The sequence below is a fragment of the Vidua macroura genome, chromosome 1 (genome assembly GCF_024509145.1).
Source record: "Vidua macroura isolate BioBank_ID:100142 chromosome 1, ASM2450914v1, whole genome shotgun sequence".
Taxonomy (NCBI): Eukaryota; Metazoa; Chordata; class Aves; order Passeriformes; family Viduidae; genus Vidua; species Vidua macroura.
Window position 1 is genome coordinate 46,494,571 of NC_071571.1, and position 19,068 is coordinate 46,513,638.

The 19,068-nt window shown below is 40.6% G+C and overlaps 1 protein-coding gene across 1 annotated transcript in view; it reads left to right on the forward strand.

The window, feature by feature from the left end:
* Positions 1-19,068, forward strand: part of BMPER (BMP binding endothelial regulator) — a 149,565-nt gene that overhangs the window by 55,743 nt on the left and 74,754 nt on the right. Inside the window, exon 7 of the mRNA XM_053993639.1 lies at positions 18,882-18,981. Coding sequence (XP_053849614.1) covers positions 18,882-18,981 — 100 coding nt within the window. The remainder of the gene's footprint in view (positions 1-18,881; positions 18,982-19,068) is intronic.

Genomic DNA, 19,068 nt, shown 5'->3' on the forward strand with positions numbered 1-19,068 from the left:
AGCTCTAATGATGAAAAATTTTGGGAAGTGGGGAAGGTCCGTATTACTCAGCTACAGCTATATCCCTGGACTGGTAACACTTCTGGGGAAAATGGGCATTTGGCCAGCCAAGCTTAAGTATGAGCTCACCTTCCACTGGGACTGCCTGTCCTGCTTTCTTGAAAAGCATCTGTATGCAGGACTTATTCACAGTGCTCTTTCCTTAGTTGTGGCTTGTCCTGTTGGAGACAAAAGAGGAAGCTTGATCTGGCTTCACACCTTATCCTTTCTCCCCACATGAAGGCAGGCAAAGAGCCAGCAGGAGAGCAGCAAAATACATTTCAAGCTGGAGCACTTTATCTCTATGCATTTTCCCAGGAAGCATGGCTTTTCCCTTTTCTTGCGCAGTATTTTCATGGTACTGAACATTGTCCATTAATCTGATATCCTTGAGAACTGTCAAAAATAGAACACTCATGTGAGTTGCAGGATTTATTTACCTTCCTCTGAAACATGGAAAATTCTCAAAAACACAGGAAATGTATTAGAAGAACGGATCATTATACTGAGGAATTTGGTGAAAGAATGGTTACTTTTTTTCCCCTGCTGCTCCTCCTGCAAATCAGACCATTAGGAACAATGGCAGAGGTATATTTAGCCAACCACAGAAAAAACAGAGCAGAAATGTGTTTGTCTTTCTCTGTTGGTAGAAAGCACATGATATCTGTGTAATTTGCAATGGTGGAAACAGAACTGAGAGATGCTCTGAGCTATGCTGTACTGAGCTGGAGGGGAAGCAGGAAGTGAACAGGCAGAAGTGCATTTACTTGGGAAGCTGAATGGGATTTGATAGAAGTCATAGTGAAGCAGCCAGAGAGAAGAAGTGGCTTCTTATGTTCTCAGGCAGGAATTCTCTCCCCAGACACAGTTGTTTGAAAACTTTGTTGGCTAATGAGAGCAAGAGACTCTCTCGTTGATGTCATGAGACTAGGAGAGCCTAAAGGCATCACCAGTAGGAATGTGTGAGTTGGAGTAAAATAAGAATTGATTGCACCTTGGAGCAAAATAAACTACTGTGAGACACAGGCAGTGTTAGTGGTGATTCCGTGCTGGGTGAAGCCAGCAGTGCCTGGGAGGCCTGAGAATAGGGTATTTCCAGACCAGAAAGATTCATGATACGCACTGGGTGGTGTTTCTCTTCCACCTGACAGTGCTCTTTCTGTAACATGGTTTACATTCTCAGGTGGGATTGACATGACACTCAGGATCTGCTCTAGGGTTTTGAATTTCCAAATTCTAGAATTCTCTTTGTCTTGGCCAACATAATTCAGTTGTGGTAGTGCTTCCCTCTGCATGATGCGGGGTGTACATGACATGGTTAGCTGCATCTAAGAGGCTTCCAGATCTTCCACAGCACTTCAGAGCGGGCCCCAAACAGTTTGTAAGCAGTGGCTTTGGCTGTGTATGGGACAGCTGCTTGATAACTTACTTAATTACTGGGTGGAAAACAACTTTAAGCTTTAAGAACCAAACCAGGTGTTATGTGCTTTAGGAAAGAAGTAGTTTAAGGTAATCACATTGTTATTATCCAACATATATACAGTACTGGTCATGCTAAAAAGTCATACTGAATATTCTCCTAGGTGTTGTTTCCTCTCAGGTTATTTTCTGGCTCATTTACATGAAACTTGCAATAAAAATAAGTTAGTGTGCTTGATGCTGCAATATACTCAAGTTAGCTGTTGATATACAAATGATTCTAGACATGGTAACACAAACCATTGCATGGGCTAATTTACACTGTGGACAAACTTAGCTATGACCAAGGTACTTAGTGAGGGAGCAGATACTGTATAGTATGCAGATGAGCCTGTGGGAGAGAGCATTTTTCTTTGTGAAAGGAGACCTGGACAACAGACAGATGTTCACTTTGCCGGCAGCTGTGCTGGTTAAAATGTTACCATACCCAGATGCTCGATATTCTCATCTTGCATATGTTCCTGTCTCCTGAGTTCTGCCAGTGGAAGGGAGCCAGAAAGCACTTGCTAAATGGGCTCTAGACAAAATCAGCTGCTTAAGTTCAAGCAGCTGGTATAGGTGGCTTGAGATAACCTGACCACATTTTCCTGAAGCTCATAGACTTGGCAAACTTCTGAGGATGGGATAGCATCCAGCTGGCAATGTTCAGATCTAGAAGGCAACCATCAGCTGGTGGTCTTAGAATCGCAACTGCAACCCTTATTCTTGCTTATCCCTTCTCTTGTGTTGGTCAGGAATGAGGTGAATGTTTTATACCATCTTCATGGGCCTTACATTTTTGAATTGTAGGAGACTTTGTTCAGGTCATGAATCTCACTCAGGGCTTCTCCAATTTATTTGCTGTTTTTAGGTCTCTCTGTAAGATTAAAATTCAGTTCTTGTTCCTTACTTCCATCACTCAAATCAAGACTGGAATGAGAATCCTACGCTGACCCAGCACTGAGTATGGAGGACCTTGTAGTGATGAGGCCATGGAGAGGCTGATTTTGCTTGTAGTGTTTGACGTCGTGAGTTCTTACTGAGCAAAGCATGATCCAAACTCGCCTACACTCAGCCCCCCCCTCCAGCAGAGTGGATAGGTGCCTCCTGGAAAAGAGTGGGCAGTTACCAGCTCGTGGTTCATCACTATAGGCATTTGGAGGTTCTCAAGAGAATTCTGCTGTGTGCAGGGAAAGCTTTTTTCTAACTAAACTTAGAGATTCTGGCCACCTCCCTGAAGCTGTCTAGCCATCTTGCCTAGCTTGACTCCTGGGGAACAAGCAGCTGAGTGAAAGTAAACAAGGTCTGTTGTGGCATCAGGGAGAGAAGACTCAGCTGGGGCTGGCTCCAGCACAGAGAGGGAAGAGGAGAGCATCATGGCATTATAATTGGTGCTGAAGTCATGCAGGAAAAAAGGAAGAAAAAAGAAGCATAATTCAGACCTGTCTTGGTTTAATGAGATTGTTATGGAATAGACTGACTCTGTTAGAATTTGCTGGAATAAAAGCAAAGGGGAAAAAAAAAAGGAAAAAGAAAAAGCACAGTTACCATCTATCAAGTTAGAAGTGTGTGTAAAAATTACATGAGGAGTCCAGAGTTTGCCTCAGATGCAATAATGGCTTCATTCTCTAGAGTGATAACGTGACTGATTATCCTTCCTTGCTTCCTCTTAGAAGGAAGGGAGGAAAAAGAAAAAGAGAGAATAGTAATACATCTCCTGTTTCTAATGCTGATATGCAATCCAAAGGGATTTGAGCCAACTTGGAGTGCTCTTTGAAACCAGCAGTAAAATTAATTAAGAAAGTTTGAGAGGGCTATGGATAGGAGGGATAATACAGAGAAGATTTCATTTAGCTTTGAAGAGGAGCCCTTCCTAGGCAAGTGTTTCACATTTGGGTAGAGGATGAAATTGCTAAACAGTCCCTTTCTCTGTACATTTATTTTGGTTGCACACGATTGTTTGGAACAAGTGAGTTGAGGGGGAAGGTCTCACATGGAAATTGTAGTGCTTTATCTAGAGTGATGCATTGTCTTCTGTATCTTCACTTTAATGACAATTCTCTTGCTTCTGGTCCATACACTTAAATGACATGGAAAGAATAGACAGTATTTTGAGGGATGCTCCTGGTAGGAATTTCCCTTCATCCTTATTTTGCTCTTTCTACTTCATTTATGTGTAAGGAATGAGCTGTGTCATACCTGTGCCAAATCAAGAACCCTATGCTGCCTCTCCTAAGACACATCTCTTGCTCATGCTGCCTCAAGAACATCTGGGACACAGTGGGCATCTTACCTTGAAAAACAGAGTAGATTTCAAAATAGATTTTGGGTTGTTTTGCTCTTTGCGTCATCTTAATTAGTGCTGGGGCAGACAGTTTGTGCTTACAAGTTACCATCTGAACACCCTTATTGCATGATTTTTACAGAGTCCTTGGGAAAAAGGAAAGTCTCAAAGTTGAAAATGACCTTTTTGTCTAATCCTGTTTTCTCAATGCTAACCAGGGCTTGCACGTGTACAGGATTTGGCAGAGCTGTGCTGACACTTGCAAAAAGTTCAAACTGACCTTTTTTTGCAATCTGAAAATGCATGAGAGAAAAAACATTTTCTCCTAAAGAAATCATAAAAATATTTTGAAAATAAAGTCCCTGTAGAGTCCTTGAACCACAAACAAAATGGTGTCGCCAATCAGACTCCCCTGGTGTTACTGAAAAAATACAAGCTTAATGTCAGTCAGAATAACTTTTCTTTTACATTATATACATGATCAATCCTAATAATTAAGAGTTCAGTAATATTAAGAATAGCCAATGGAAAAAGTGCTTGTCCCCCACAGAAAATAGTGAAATACAAAGCCCTTAGCAGAGGCTGCTGTAGAATTAGTTTAATTTGGACAGAGAACTGCAGAGACCTCATGCAGACCTCACTTGGCAGCTCTTAGTTTCTTCAGTCTTCTGTTTCTATCATTGCTATTTTTAGCCCCATCTGTAAAAATATGTTTTTGCCAAGGAGCAAAGGCAGGATAAATTGCAGAAAGCTTGTAAGCAAACGAAGAGATCACAAAGCTTACAGGACAGTCACAGTTGCAGTTTTGTTAAGCTGCTTCCCATTTGTTCCCTGGCTTTGTATTACCTATTTTGATAATAAGGCTGCCCAGGCAAGAACTTTAAGCTTCTTTGCTTATGCTTAAAGCCTGCAGCACATTGTTTGTACCTACGTAAATAAATTATTTACTCTTACAGGAGAGTAAGAGTAGGAGAAGATGTGCACTGCCCCACTCCAATGAAAACTGGGAATATTTTGTTAAGCAATTTAATGATAGTACTTTGTACAAAGTGCCCCTATAGTGGATTTGGGCAGCTTCAAGTTCTCAGCTCATGGTCTGCCCTTTCTGAGACGTATTGCCTCGGCACACTGCCATGCTGAGAGGTCAGTGTGGCCTGCAGGCAAGCCAGAAATGATGTCTCATCTCTGGCCAGCTCAAATTGTTGAAATATAGAGATTTGTCAGCACCTTTCTCTGCAACCATGCTGGAGAGGTTTTACTGTCACTGAAATGTTTAGGATAACAACCTGAGCGTCGTCTGAATAAAAAATATCTGGCTGTGGAGAGCAGCTACCAGCTGGGGTAGAACAGCTGTTGGTTATTCAACAGAGGCATTTTTTGTGCAGTTGAATAGAACACCTGGCTGCTTACTGTTGTGCCAGGAAGGTATATATCTTCAGTAGTAAATCCTTTAGCATGTCTGCAAGTGCTATGAGAACGTCTTGGATAGTTGCTGGAGATGATATGGCACTAGTTAGTGACATGTAGGTGGATTTTGCCCAGAGGGACTTTTTAGCCAGTGTGGTCCATTCTTGCAGCAGCTCTAATTTGTTCCAACTGGTCACTAATTGTAAGATGGTTTATCTTGAGTTGCTGATGGTTTGCAGACACCTTCTAATTGCTGTTTGTTTGTATGTGTGTTCATGGTTTGATTGTACAGAATTATCCTTGAGTGGTGTTTTCTATGGGAATGCATTTCTGTGGGAGACAATGTGAGTACTGCAGAGCTCTTCTGTGGTGTAGGAAGTGTTCTCTGTGTGTTTGTAGTGAGTAAGGGCTTCATCTGCTGTATCTACTAACAGTACTTTGTAAATGATTAAAAGAACAACAATTACTGTACTAAATACATGCAAATGAATTACAGAAGTAGCTGGGTGGGCCAGAAGGCTGGACTCCTTGAATTCAGTAGAAAATTTAGCTGTGTGGCATTTTTTATTTATTTTGTTTTGGGGTTTTTTGTTTGTTTTGTCCTGTTTTTTAAATATCTTTAATCTCCAGTAACTCCAGGAACTACATACAGTATTTTTGTACTGCATGTCATAATTTTAGCAAATACTGATTCACAGAAACAGAACAGTCAGGTGGGAAATTCCTGTCAGGGAAGTGCAAGCCTTCCTCATTGCATGGGGAATGGACAGTGGAAAATGCTCTCTATGTCTAATCAGACCTAACATGTGTAGCACCAGTGACGTGCTAATAAAAGTGTCAGGCCCTGGGACCAGTAATTTACACCCATGTTTTCAGATTCTCTGTACAAAAAAAAGAGAAACTATCGTTGTGGATGAAAAATGATGTGTGAATCTGTAAGGCTAGGCTGAAAAGAAGCAGATGCTGACATTTCTAGAATTAATATTTTTCGCCTTAAAGACGCATCTGTCATCAGTCTCCACTTTATAAGAGTGGAGGAGCACTTATCTAAATAAACATGGCAGCTGTTTTATATGATGGATCTGTTTTTTAAATAGTAAGAAAATATTGTATCATTTTGAAAGGTATAGGAGCCATTAATGTTAACTTACAATAATAGTTTGGTGCGTGTAGCTATTCTCTGCTGTAGAATAATTTCAAATGACACTTTTTCACATAATCAGAGAACCACCCTGCATGAGTAGAGAGAAGGTTAATAACTGAAAGTGTGTGCAGCTGCGAGCACTGCAAATAGTGAAAACTTGCTGAGAAGAGAGTTCTGGATTCTGTCCTGCAATCTTAGGAGCATGTTAAATAAAATCAAGAGTAGGGGAAAAAAGACAGCAGCTTTTGGAGAAGTAAATTATCAAAGTTCTCTTCTTATGGATGATGGTTGCAATATAAATAATTCACATTTTTTTCAAATGTCTTTGCTTGGCCAATTAACATACCTTTTTCTAGTATTTTAGCAAATCCTGCACATAAAAATGTGTGCTTCTGTTTCTTATGAGAGCTTTAATGAGTTACTTTACACTGATTTTAAGACCATTTTACATCATTAGACAGGTAAAAAGGAGACTTAACAAGGCCAAGGAGACACCTACACTTGCAACCAAACCCAGATTTTATTTGCTTGCTTATTTTTTCTTTGAGGTACTAATAATGGTTTTTGATGGTGAAGCAGTAAGCCAAGTATAAGATTGCATTGTAATTTGCATTTCCAATTGTATCTGGTGTGACCCCCTTTCTTAGTGTTGATATAAGAATTTTCTGTAATATAAAATGCAGAAAGATCTTCCTGTGTGAGAAGTCCCAGATGTGAAAAATTCTTCTTGGGTACATGCCCCTTTCACTTGATTCTGGAAACAAACTCCTTCTTTCTAGACAGCCTCATGATTCATATGGTTCTTTTTAGTTTTGACTGCCCTGTACTTCTATTTTGAAGTGCTTTGGTTAGCAGGACATTATTGGAAAGGTAGGTACAAGAGTTTCCACCTATTCTGTCCATCTTTTTGAAAGAAGTTGGTCATGTGCTGTCGTCTTGCAAAGAATTTAGATATGGCCATCCACTTTGGGAATGTCATGTGAGCTTAGCTTGGAGATAAGTTCCAAGCTGGTTAGCTTGCTGTAATGGGGCTGACCCAGATCAAGAAGAGCAGCAGGCTTTTAGGCAGGTGCCAAAAGAGCTGGCCTGCCCAAAATACAGCCAAGTCTGGTGTGCAAGAAATACCTAAATGGCACCATATTGCTGTAGAGACTTTGCCATGCCTAAGGTGTCCCTGAGAAAATTGCCATCTGGACATCAGCCTTTTACAAATGGCAAAGGCTGCCAATGAGAGACTGTTAACTAGCAACAGGATCCCATCCATAAAGAACAGCAATGGCTAGATATGAACTTTATTGTGAAAAAATTGGAAGAAAAATCTTGGAATGTCTGAATGTGTGTCCTGGTGGGGTGTAAAGGATGAATAGATTTCTTAAGATTTCATCTACCCTCTCCCCATGAATGTGCAGATTGCTTGCAAGCTAGGAATGAGAAAAACAAAACAAAACAAAATAACCCTGTTATCCTTCTATCAGTCTTGCTAGCCAGGACTGGGAAATGTCAGCATTTGCTTCTGATACTTCTCTAAGTCATTACCCCTGGAGGAAGGAGGAAGTGGCAGAGGAACTCTGACTTGTAAATTATTCCTAATCAAAATGCTTCCCAAGGCTATTTGTGAAGAACTGCAGATTCCTCAGCGCCCCTTGCTCAGGCTTGTGTTTAAGACTAAAACGTGTTACTTTACCTTGATCACAAACCAGAGTGTGCCCTACCCTGGAGTAGAGCCAAGTCACATCTCTGGGGATGGACAGCTCTATGTAGTACAAAACAATGGAATTATGCACAGTGGTATTACAAATGTTGCTATAGATAGGTGCCACTGGCTGACAATGAGTCTAATCCTATACCATTTTGGGTAGATTGAAGCTACCCCTATGACTATTTCATAGGAACAGTTTCATAACCTACTGGTTTCATAAAAGTAGCCTGGTTTTCCTAAAACTTTATTTTCTAAGAAATCCTCTGAATGAGCTGCAGTTTACCACTTTCTCTTGCAGTTTACCTCTTTCTCACGTAACATTTTAAAGTGTATTTTTAACTCACTTTGCTAAGTGCCTAGGACAAACAGGATCTCCTGTTAATGAAAACCTTTGATGGATGCATTAAGGAAGCAGTGTGTATGTAATCCTATATTTCCTGAGGTTACCTCACCAATATACATGGAGCATAACATTCAAGGAGAGTAGATGCATGTATAAAGGTCCTGTAAAAAGCTAGAAGTAGTGTCCTTACTACTACTATGACAGTATGATTTATTTCACCATGGATGTTCTGCAGATACCAGTGTGCTTTATCATCAGACCTTGAGACAAGGTCATTCAAAAATTGTAGAAATAACTGGTGAAGGATTATGTCTCAACCTCCCCAATACTTCACTGCCCTGAATCACAGAAGGAGATTTGTTCTCTTTGCTTGTGAATGGAACAGTGATTTGATGTGAACTATTCTGGTAGGCTTTGAACACCTTTTCAAAGTTAAGGTGTGTAGGTACCTGCTTCTAAATTGTGTGGTTTTTGCTCTTCCAAGAACAACCCTACTTGGTTTTACTCATTTGCATCCCAAAATCTGAAGTTTCAAACCATTCAATGAAATGATGTTCATATTGTCTACAAGAAAGTATCTGCTGAATAGAAAGTCTTTACTTTGCATCTAAATGCCAGATATCAGAATTTGGGCATTTGGAGATTTAATTCACTCAAGTCTTGCAATTTATTCCTGTGGATAACTTAAGGGGAATTATTTAAAACTAATGCTCTAAGGCAAAGCTGTGTGGATACATCTGTAGAGTTTCTGGTTGTGACCAAGTATTTTAAAGAATGATGATGAAGTGAGAATCAGAACTGTCACCTTTCTCAGGGTCACAATCGTACTAGTCTTCTGTGTGTGCAAGGAACACACTGGGGACACTGGAGGGATTTAATAACTGTATCTCTGTGAACAAGCTGTTCAGAAGGAAAAGCTGTTCTCAGAAGGGAGATCAGTACTGCACTGTAATGTGGGAGCTGGAAGTGGGGGTGAAGGGTGTCGTCGATATTTGCCAAAGTGTGGGGTTTATAGGAGTGCCATTTACTGTAGGATGTAGTGAGAAAAGCTTGTGAGGTACTATCACAAAGCTTATGCTGTAGAAAAGGAAGTCAAAAAAGGAGAAAAAACCCTTTTGTGCAAGTTTATCTTATGAAAAGCAAATGATCTTAATATAAATACATTGTGGTCGTGGCTATCATTTTGCAGGCATTGAGTTAGGACTTTGAAACCTTATGCAAATGCACCGGTGGTGTATACACAACTGTACATCCACTGGACTGTGCTTCATGTGTTCTTGATGCCAATGAAAACAAAGCAGGCTCCAACTGATTCAGGGGAAAAGTCATGGCTGCAAGAAGCCAGGACCTGTTTTACAGAGCTACTGCTCTGCTTCTAATAACTGAAGTTAGGAAAGTCCCTTGGATTTAACCCTAACTTTCTTATTATCTGGAATAGGACATGAATAAGCTGAAGAAGCTTGTTAGTGGTTTTTAATAGTTTTTCTGGCCACAGACAGTTTCCAGCTTAGCATGTTTTATTGCAATTTTTCATAGAAACAGTTCTTTTTAGAAGAGAAATAAATAATCATGTGGCTCACAGCAAAGCTTCCATAGTCACTGGAGACCTCTGGTGCAACAGCTAAATTAATCATGAATAGCTGAACTCCCTTCTGCAGTGGTGTGCCAGAATTGTTTCCTTGCCAATGTCTTTGCTTTCCATCTGCTATCCCCACAAAACTGCAGCTCTTTTCCCCCAAGGTGGTGAAGAGCCCCCTTTTTGCAGTGTGCAGCTGCCTTCCTGGCCCCTTCCTGCCTAAGTGGTTATATTGGCTCATTTTTCACCATTTCGCCTGTGCAACTTCTGGGACTTTTGTTCAAAGTGCTGTCATCCAAAGTGGACTGAAAATCAATGGAAAGACCCCCACTGGGTTGTATGACCTTTGGAGCAGTGCTTGCCTACATCTTGCCTTAAAATCCACCTCTTCCCCCTGGTGTATATGTTTTAACCTCCAACCTTGGCTCTGTTTGAGTATGCCCTGTGCAGCAACCGGCAGGGAGATTGGAGGGGGAAGCATAGCCAATATAAAGATGTCTGGTTCATAGAAAACACCAAGGTGTGTGGAGGATAGGGGCTGTGGTACCTGTGGTTGTGGCATTACTGTTATGTAGCTGCCTATTAATAATGAGCTATTTTTAATTTCAGAAGGCTAAAGCCTTTTGATACTATTACCCAGCATAGACTTTAAAAGGCAGTTTAAATAATAAATAATCAGTTTAACAAGATCTGCAGCAAGGAAGAGTTTGATTACTAAGTCAATGAAAGGGCAGCAAGGGATGAAGATGGTGTGAAAGGATTCAGACTAGACGAAAAAATTGGATTTGAGATGCTGGCCAGTCATCTGCATGCTGAAAGCAAGAACTAACCTGCTATGTAGCATTAAGATATTAAGTGTAGTCGGTAAATTTGAGAAAAATTAAGGTAACTTTTTAGATAGTCTCTCACTGGAAAAAAAAAATGAAAAGTGTTGATCTGTTACTGGAAATAGTGCCTGGGATAATTAAACAGTCCACAAAGGTGCTTGTGTTACAGTGTGAATCCAGCCATCTCTGAGTTTTTGAGAGATACTGTTGTTTCTGGTTTTTTAAATTTTTTTTTCTTAACTTGCTATCAACTAGCAGAAGAAGGAATAGATTACATTGTTAGAAGCTCTGCCTTCTGGATGAAACTTCAGAGACATTAAAAACTACCTAATCAAAGACAGAACAATTTTTAGGATACATTACTTCTGCTTGCAGGAGAGATTTGTTGAGAAAAACAGATATAACCCTGGAAAAAGCCTCAGCTGTTCAGGACTGTCCAGGAGGAGGATCAATAAAATAACAGCTCTCACAACAGAACAAATACATGGGCTGCATCTAAAAGCATTCAGCACTTAGGATAGTTGATGGCCAGTCTGGAACACAGGTATTATGAATCCTTGGAGGTACTGGGTTTAAAAAACCAACACAGGAATGTCATAAAGAAAAATGCCTCATCTCATGGGAAAAGTAGTATGGCACATAGACATGTCTTATGTACCCCTGTACCTGTTAGCCTAGGAATAGAGATTGTGTTCCCAGAACAGCAGAAGCAGCAAAGGTTTATTTTATAGATGTGTGGCACTTGATCTGTCCTATCTGCAAAAATATGTGGTTTTCCCAACACTTCCATGACACAAGCACTGAACAAAAGGCAGAAGATCTGGGAGATGCTGACTGGAAGGCCAGCTGCTGCCTAACACTGTAGGATGCTTTCTGGAGTTCATGCTAAGAAAGAAATCAGGGGCTCTCTACTCTCTGCAGCAGTCTGGCGTTGAAAAAAAACTTGTAGGAATTTAATGTCCTTGAGATCATACTGTCATTTTGATTTTTGCTGTTTTGTCTCTGTATATCTTTTTCAGAGTAGTCCCTTGATCATTTGTGGCTGGAGCTGGTCAGTGATTCACAAACTACAGGTGTCCCTGGTTTCCATCTGCATAAGCCTTCTTTCCTTAGGAAATCGGCCTGAAAGGGACAAAGTATGCATCACAATTAAACCTTTCAGGGCTTCTAAGAGAAGGGGGGCTATTTACAACATCACTTTCAACAGAGCCAAGAGCTCAGTGTGGAAGCCCTAGAGGGGAGATGGCTGCTGGCTGTTCAGCTGTGTTACTTTGCAAGTAGGCTATTGGGTCAGCAAATGATTTGATTTCGGCTGGATTGTGAAGCCAGATGCAATATCACCCCAGCAACACTTCTGCATAGTGCTGTTAGACTGGAGAAATGTGGCCAAGTGCTGGTTGCACTGTCCCCCAGCTGAGAGCAGAGTGCTGTGACCTCCTCCAGGGAGCCCTTCTCCAGTTCCAGCAATTGTGAAATTTAGGACCAGTGTCTCTGCCTGTGCATACCTTAAAGAAAATTACCATGCAACCCATAATTTCATGTTCCCGAAAGGTCCCTTTCACCCAAGGCAGTAAATACCCTGGTCTTCCACCTCCTCCCACAGGACACTCAGTGCAATTAATGTTTTTGTGAAACTTGAAAGAAGCAGGACCAGCAGCTCCCCAACAGTCTGATTTCAAAGTGGAGAGCTATATTCCAGAAGAGCATACTTCAGTCTCTGGGAGGATGCTGGGATATTTCAGCAAACAAACAGCAACACTCTTCCCTCTACAGAAGAGAACTCTATTTTCTTAATCTAATTAATCCCAGGAAAATGGCTCTTGTGAGCTGGAAGGGATGGCAAGACTGGTACCTACATGTCACTTTGTACACACTGTATTAGGTTAATATAACACATAATTTGGAACACATAACAATATTTAGAGCCCTCATTCTATCCTAAATAACTAATTAATGAATTAATGTAGTTAATTCTTCAGCAGATGGATATAATCATATACACAGTAACTTCCAATGGAGGGAGACTTTTTGGTTCTTGGTTTTAGGTCAAGTTCTTCTAACTCTGTGACACTTTGCAACTGCACTTGCAATTTGCTAGGAACACAGGGACATAAATTTACATTAGTTGGAGACAAGTAGTCAGACTCTTTTATTATTGCAGCTTGTTGATGACAGAGACTGTACACCTAACAAGTTGTATCATTAGAGTGCATATGGAAAGAAAGGTGGTGGAAGTCAAACTTGTACCTGCTAGAAATTGATGGAATTTTTTATGCTTCTTTTGCTGTGTCAAGGAATGCATTTTCATCAGACTGGGAGTGAAAGTTGAAATAATTTCAAGAATTGTGCCTTTGCTTTGCCCTAGAGTTGGTTTAGTAATTTATTCACGAGAATCTTTCATCTTACTGTTTCTAATCTGTATAGATTTTGAGGTGATTTTTAAGCCATTTAAGAAGATTTATTTATATCCACACCAATCTGTATGACCTGGTATTAAAATGTATGTGAGCTCTACAGAGCATTTGTTTCATACGCAGTTCTTAGGACACTACTTTAGACTGTCACCAAGGCCACTTTCTAAAGCCTTCCCATAGGAGTGATATTGCAGAAAATAGGATTTGAGATCTAGATCCAAAGTTTAAAAATCTGGCACATACAGTATAAATACCTGCAGTATAAATACCTGCTGTTTTGAATTGAAACTCAATATCTCCCTATTCTGAATTTTATCCAACACTTTCTAGAGAGGCATTTTAAAAATCCTAATCGAGACAATAGATCAGGCTGCAGTGATGTGGGAAGCTCTGGCTTGTCTGTCTGATTGATGTGCTGATTGCTTTTATGCTGCGAACTGTATTGCTACTTTGTTCATTTCCTAAAAACCTTCTTCCTCCTGTGACCCTTCCAGGGAACTCTCACTGTGCATGACATGGCTGTTTCAGGGGCCCTGAAATACTGTGTAGGGGTGAAGTTATTTCCAGAGGCTGTCCACCCCATGCTGCACCAGCATTCTGACAAGAAGTGGAGTTTCTTTCATCTGTTTTGGGAGAGGACACTTTTCCAGATTAAATTTCCAGATTCAACCCACACTCCTAAGTACAGCATCCTCTCCCTTTTGTACCTGAAGTCTACTTACATGGCACATCAGAGACTGTAATCTGGTTGTAAACTCAGGGTATGGGTTTTCAGGGCACGTGATTCCAGAGGCATTTTGGAGATGCTTGCATAATACATGTTGCTGACCTGGCTTATGTTTTTAGTACATATTTGGGAGATAGTCAAAGTCTTTATTATCACACAGTAGTTAATAAATCAGACAGAGCTCCTGGAGGTCACCAGGGATATGCAAGCCAACACACTGTCCACTTCACCTAGGAAGCCCTATGCTCATCAGCCAATATGGTGTAATGAAATGAGTCCTGGAATGCCTCAATATTTTTTTAATTCCAGACTGGTAATACTCAGGTAATACTTATCGGAATCTCAAATAATATGTCCATCTCTTTATAGGCATATGTCTATTTATTGCCTTTATGCCTTTGCTGCTGTCACAGAAATGATAATGTTTCTTATTATGTCCGTGGTGACTGTAGTTACTTGCACTGGGGTGGAGTAGTTGAAGACAAACAGTCACACTGTTGTGCGTTTATTTGGCTTCTCTTGCCACTGGCATGGGGCAGACTTGCTCAGTAGTGACACTGTTGAACTTTCAAAGTTTTTTTTTTTTCATGCTGCTGGCATAAAATCTTTCTTCATAGCTGGAGACAGCCTTGAACATCTGTCTTAGTTCTTACAACAACCCTGCTGAGTCTACAGTGTGTGTCTGACCTTGCTCTTAATGTCTGGAATATGTATCCCAGAGTTGAGAGAAATGTTATTTTGATTTTTTTTTTTCCTGTAAGGATAGGCTCACTGGTAGCAAATAAAGCCTTTAACACTTCTTCTAGAATGAAAGTTAAAAATAAATGTTTACAATCTACTGAATCCTAAAGCCAGTCAGCACTTAGACAAAATATTCTGCAAAATCAATGGAAATTTTACTTCTGTTAGAGGATGAGAAGTCTTTCAAGTACAAGGTGAACAAAGGGCAAAACTAAGGAGGAATCTTTTTTAGATTATTTATAGATTCATGAAAACACAGAGATGAAACCTGAAAGTCAAATAGAAAATGAGATACTCACAAGAAACCTGCTTCTTGATAATAGTGATGTTAACCTTTAACCTTAAAAATCATGCATGTAAAATATTGTTAACTTTAGATATGCTCATTATCAGTAGCAAACAAATTGGGAGTGTGGAAATATGTCCTACTGGGATTTCATGAGTGCTTTAAAAATCTGCTGAAGACAAGCTGTTGGAGGTGATCACTTTCTTGCCCTCATGGTAGAGGAAGCCCAAGGCTCTTGGGGATTAATTACAACAGACTCCCAACCTGCAGACATTTTTCTGCAGACATTTTTTTCTCTGTCTGCCCCAGCACACAGGCTGCACACACGCTGTACACCAGGCATGTGCGTAGCCTACCCAGAAACTTTGCACTTTGTCCTCCATCCAGTGTGTCCAGCAGTTGATCACAGCCTGGATGGGTGTGTCTCTCAACACTGCCAAGTTACTTGTGTTCTTATTGAACAGCAAAGTAGCATAATTGGGGTAGGAGCTGAGCAGAAGTGAAAGGATGGCTAGATGGACCAGCTCCATGCTTTCATTTAAAGAAGGCTTTGTTATCTTTCTCAAAGATGGACCTCTTGTGGGAGCATTAGAAAGTGCTGTTTCATCTCCCCCTCTCTTCTGTCTCCTGAGAAAGCTGCTTAGACAAGATGAAACCTCAGTCCACACCACCTGCTGAGCTGATGGTTCAGAGCCTTTTGGTTTGTCTTGCAGATATAAGAAGAACATAAGCCAGGTCACCCAGAGATGGCAGCAGGAGATACTGTGTTTTTATTTGTCTACAAGGTGGAAAGTGAATCTTTTCTTTGTAGACAGTAGATTTTTTACAAAATCTAGAAGACTGTGAACTGCAGCAGCCTACTCTGATTCAAGTTTCATGTTAACAACTGCTCAGGGATTTATTTGCCTAGATCTTGAATAGCATTTCTCACAGGAAGCAGATGTCACTTGTACTTTATTGGTCTGTGCTGGCTTCCAATTCAGGTTTGGTTTTACTGGAACAACTGGAGAGTGTTGCTTCTGACCTGGAGCATTCTGACTGCCTGGGAGATATCATTCAAGGAAATGTGAGCTAAAAGCTGTAGATTCAATTGAGAAGTGGAAGAAGAAAGGTGTTCACTATGCAATTCCCATCCTAGTTTAGGTCATCCAAAGACAGTCTTCTTCCTCTCCAGAGTAACTTTTTGCATTGATTTTGGGTTTTTTGTTGAACTTTTGTTGCACTCATTTTTTTCCTACTCAGCTCTATTCTGTGCAATTTAAAGCACTGGCTGCACCAGCTGCTTTGAAAGCAGGTATTCTGAATGCTTTGTGAGTCTTGAATTACGATGACTAAGGCTTTTAAGAAAAAGCCACAATAGAAATATTGTGTGTGTTTTAACATTCAATGAGTGCCCAATGAATTATCTCTCTAAGTTCGGTAGGGCAGGTAGAATTAGTCTTACTTTAAATGGTACAGGTTGGTTTATTTGACTGGTTTTGAACTTGCACTAGCATGGGAGAGCCTATGTGGGACAGCAGCAAGTTAGAAAATAGTTTGGTGTTAAAAGACAGCATTCCAGCCGGAAGCAGGAGTAGCAGTGAGTTGAAGAGACAGGTGGAACTAGTCTTAGTTTTGTGCAGAGGGGCCAGTACAAAAAGTAAGGCAGGAGCTGTAAACAAAAGGCTGAAGTGAGAAAATATTTTACATTATCCATGGCATTTTCTATTTATAAAGATACATATGCAAGAGGCTACAAAGGCTCTCAATAGTGTACTAAGCCTGAGCTTTGATTCAGTCTATCAGAGAAGCACAACTCCATTGCAGTTCTGCAGAGCCACAGTTTATGTGAGTATTAAATGCAGCAGCAAGATTGCAAGAAAGATTGCTCACCATGTGCTGGAGTATTGCTTTAACTTCACAGAATCATAGAATAGCTTGGGTTGAAAGGGACCTTAAAGATTACCTAGGTACAATCCCCCTGCTGTGTGCTGGGACTGCTTTCACTAGACCAGGTTGCTCAGTGCCCTATCCAATCTGGCCTTGAACTCTCAGGAATGAAGTACCCACCTCTTCTCCTGGCAACCTGTTCCAGTATCTCACCACCCTCTCTGTAAAAAAATTTCTTCCTAATACCCAATCTAAGCCTATTCTCAGTTTAAAGCCATTTCTTCTTTCCCTGTTGTTAAATGCTCTTCTAAACAGTCTCTCTCTGACTATTTTGCAGGCTTCCTTCTGGTACTTGAAGGCTGCAATTAGGTCAACTTGAATCCCTCTTTTTTCCAGGCTGAACAGTCCCAGTTACCTCAGCCTTTCCTCATTATCTTCCATGGATATATCCCTGATCCTGTCACCAGTCTGGCTGAGACATCCATGCCCTGCTTTCCCTTTTGCTGAATTGTCACCGAAGTTTGAACTTTGGCTTCTTGTAGCCTTTTTCCCTGGGGTGAATCACAGCACTACTTCAGAGAGCCCTTCTTTGTTTTTTTTTCTTTCATTCTGCACCTGTGTCTCTTCTCACAGAGCTATTCCCTAAGCATGCTAAGGAACATCACTAAAGAATTAATTTAGTTTTGTCAAATTTCTGGTCTGACCCTTAATTTAGAGCAGTCGTTTCAGTCTACAATAAGCTCTGTGTTTCTGCATGCTGCAGTGAAAGAATTACGAGCAGTCCTCAGCCATGTGCACTCAGGATGCTTTGGTAGCCCCATGGGACAGGTAGACTTCAGTGTCTGAAAACTTATTATAGAACAGGGGTACAGTCAGTATGTTATTTTCTGTGCAACAGTGGGCCTATATGTAAAAGCTTTTACATGATTCACGGAGGCCATTAGGAGTGGAGTGGTATGCCATCATTTCAGGCACCGAGCTCTTCAAAATGAATGGCTTTTTCCATCTCTCCCCTGGGAGCCCCGAGAGCCATTCAGCATGTAGGTTGGAGGATACTGTTCATAAGCCTTCAATCACAGCATCAGGAATGCAAAGCTTATTGCTGAGATGAGCCTGCAGCTCTGAGTGATAAATAAGGCAAGACAGCTAGATGAAAAAACCTGACTTTCCTTGCTGAGAAAAAGGTGGACTGATTTTTGAAGTTTGGCGACCTGGACCTTTCATAAGCATATGGAGCACATGGTGGTAGAGGGTCTAGAGCTAAACACATTATTCTGAAGGTGTGATGAAGTAATCAAGCAACAGAGCAAAATGAGAAATAAGATCTCTTTTAACTGACTCAATCTTCTATATATTTCCTGTGCTTTTGTCTTTGCTTCTGTTTCTGTTATTCATTGATACACCAGGATATATCAAGTCTAGTTTGCTTTATTTTTCTTTGCTTTTTTTTTTTCCTCATTCCTTCCCAAAATTTCATATAACCACTTGGTTTTCAGTCCTGTGAACAAAGCAGACCTTCTGGGTTTGCATAGTTGGCCTTGGAGGCTAACAAGAATGTGCTTTCTTAAGTGCTTTTGGCTTCTGAGGTCACAGACATAGTGGAAGAACACCTGCTCTCATCTTGCTTCAGCACTTAATCCCTGTTCCAGACAAGCCTAGAAGGGCACAACACAGGAGATGAAGAGTAATATAAAAAATTGCTCAATAACTTTTTGGAACATCCAGAAGTCCATGGATAATGATTTTATTTTCCCTGGTTTTATCTTATCCACACCATGAAATAAGATAGAAAGACTGCTTCTTCAATTACTGAATTCATTGTTTGAGAGATTGAAAAAAATGTGGATAATCCAAGGTCTCTGCAAGCAATATACAAAGTTTTGAAGGACAGTGGTACTTGTCCTGTATGCCTGATGCAAGCCAAAATTTCTGTTGGCAAATACAGCTTTGGTAAGGCTTTTCAAGACTTTGTTGCCTTTGTGTGTGTGTGTGTGTGTGTGTGCACGCGCACACATTTACTTGATATTTTGCTTCAATTTTTTTCTAATGGAGCCTGTTTTCATACAGGGTGGCAGGACACAGTGTATCCAGGAAGTCTGCCCCATTCTCTCATGTCCCCAGCACCTCAGTCACATTCCTGCTGGACAGTGTTGCCCCAAATGCTTAGGTGAGTGATTTTTTTCCCTAGGAATTTTGTAATTAATACAATACATTTGTGCATAACATCTTTTAGACCAGTATTTCACAATACTGA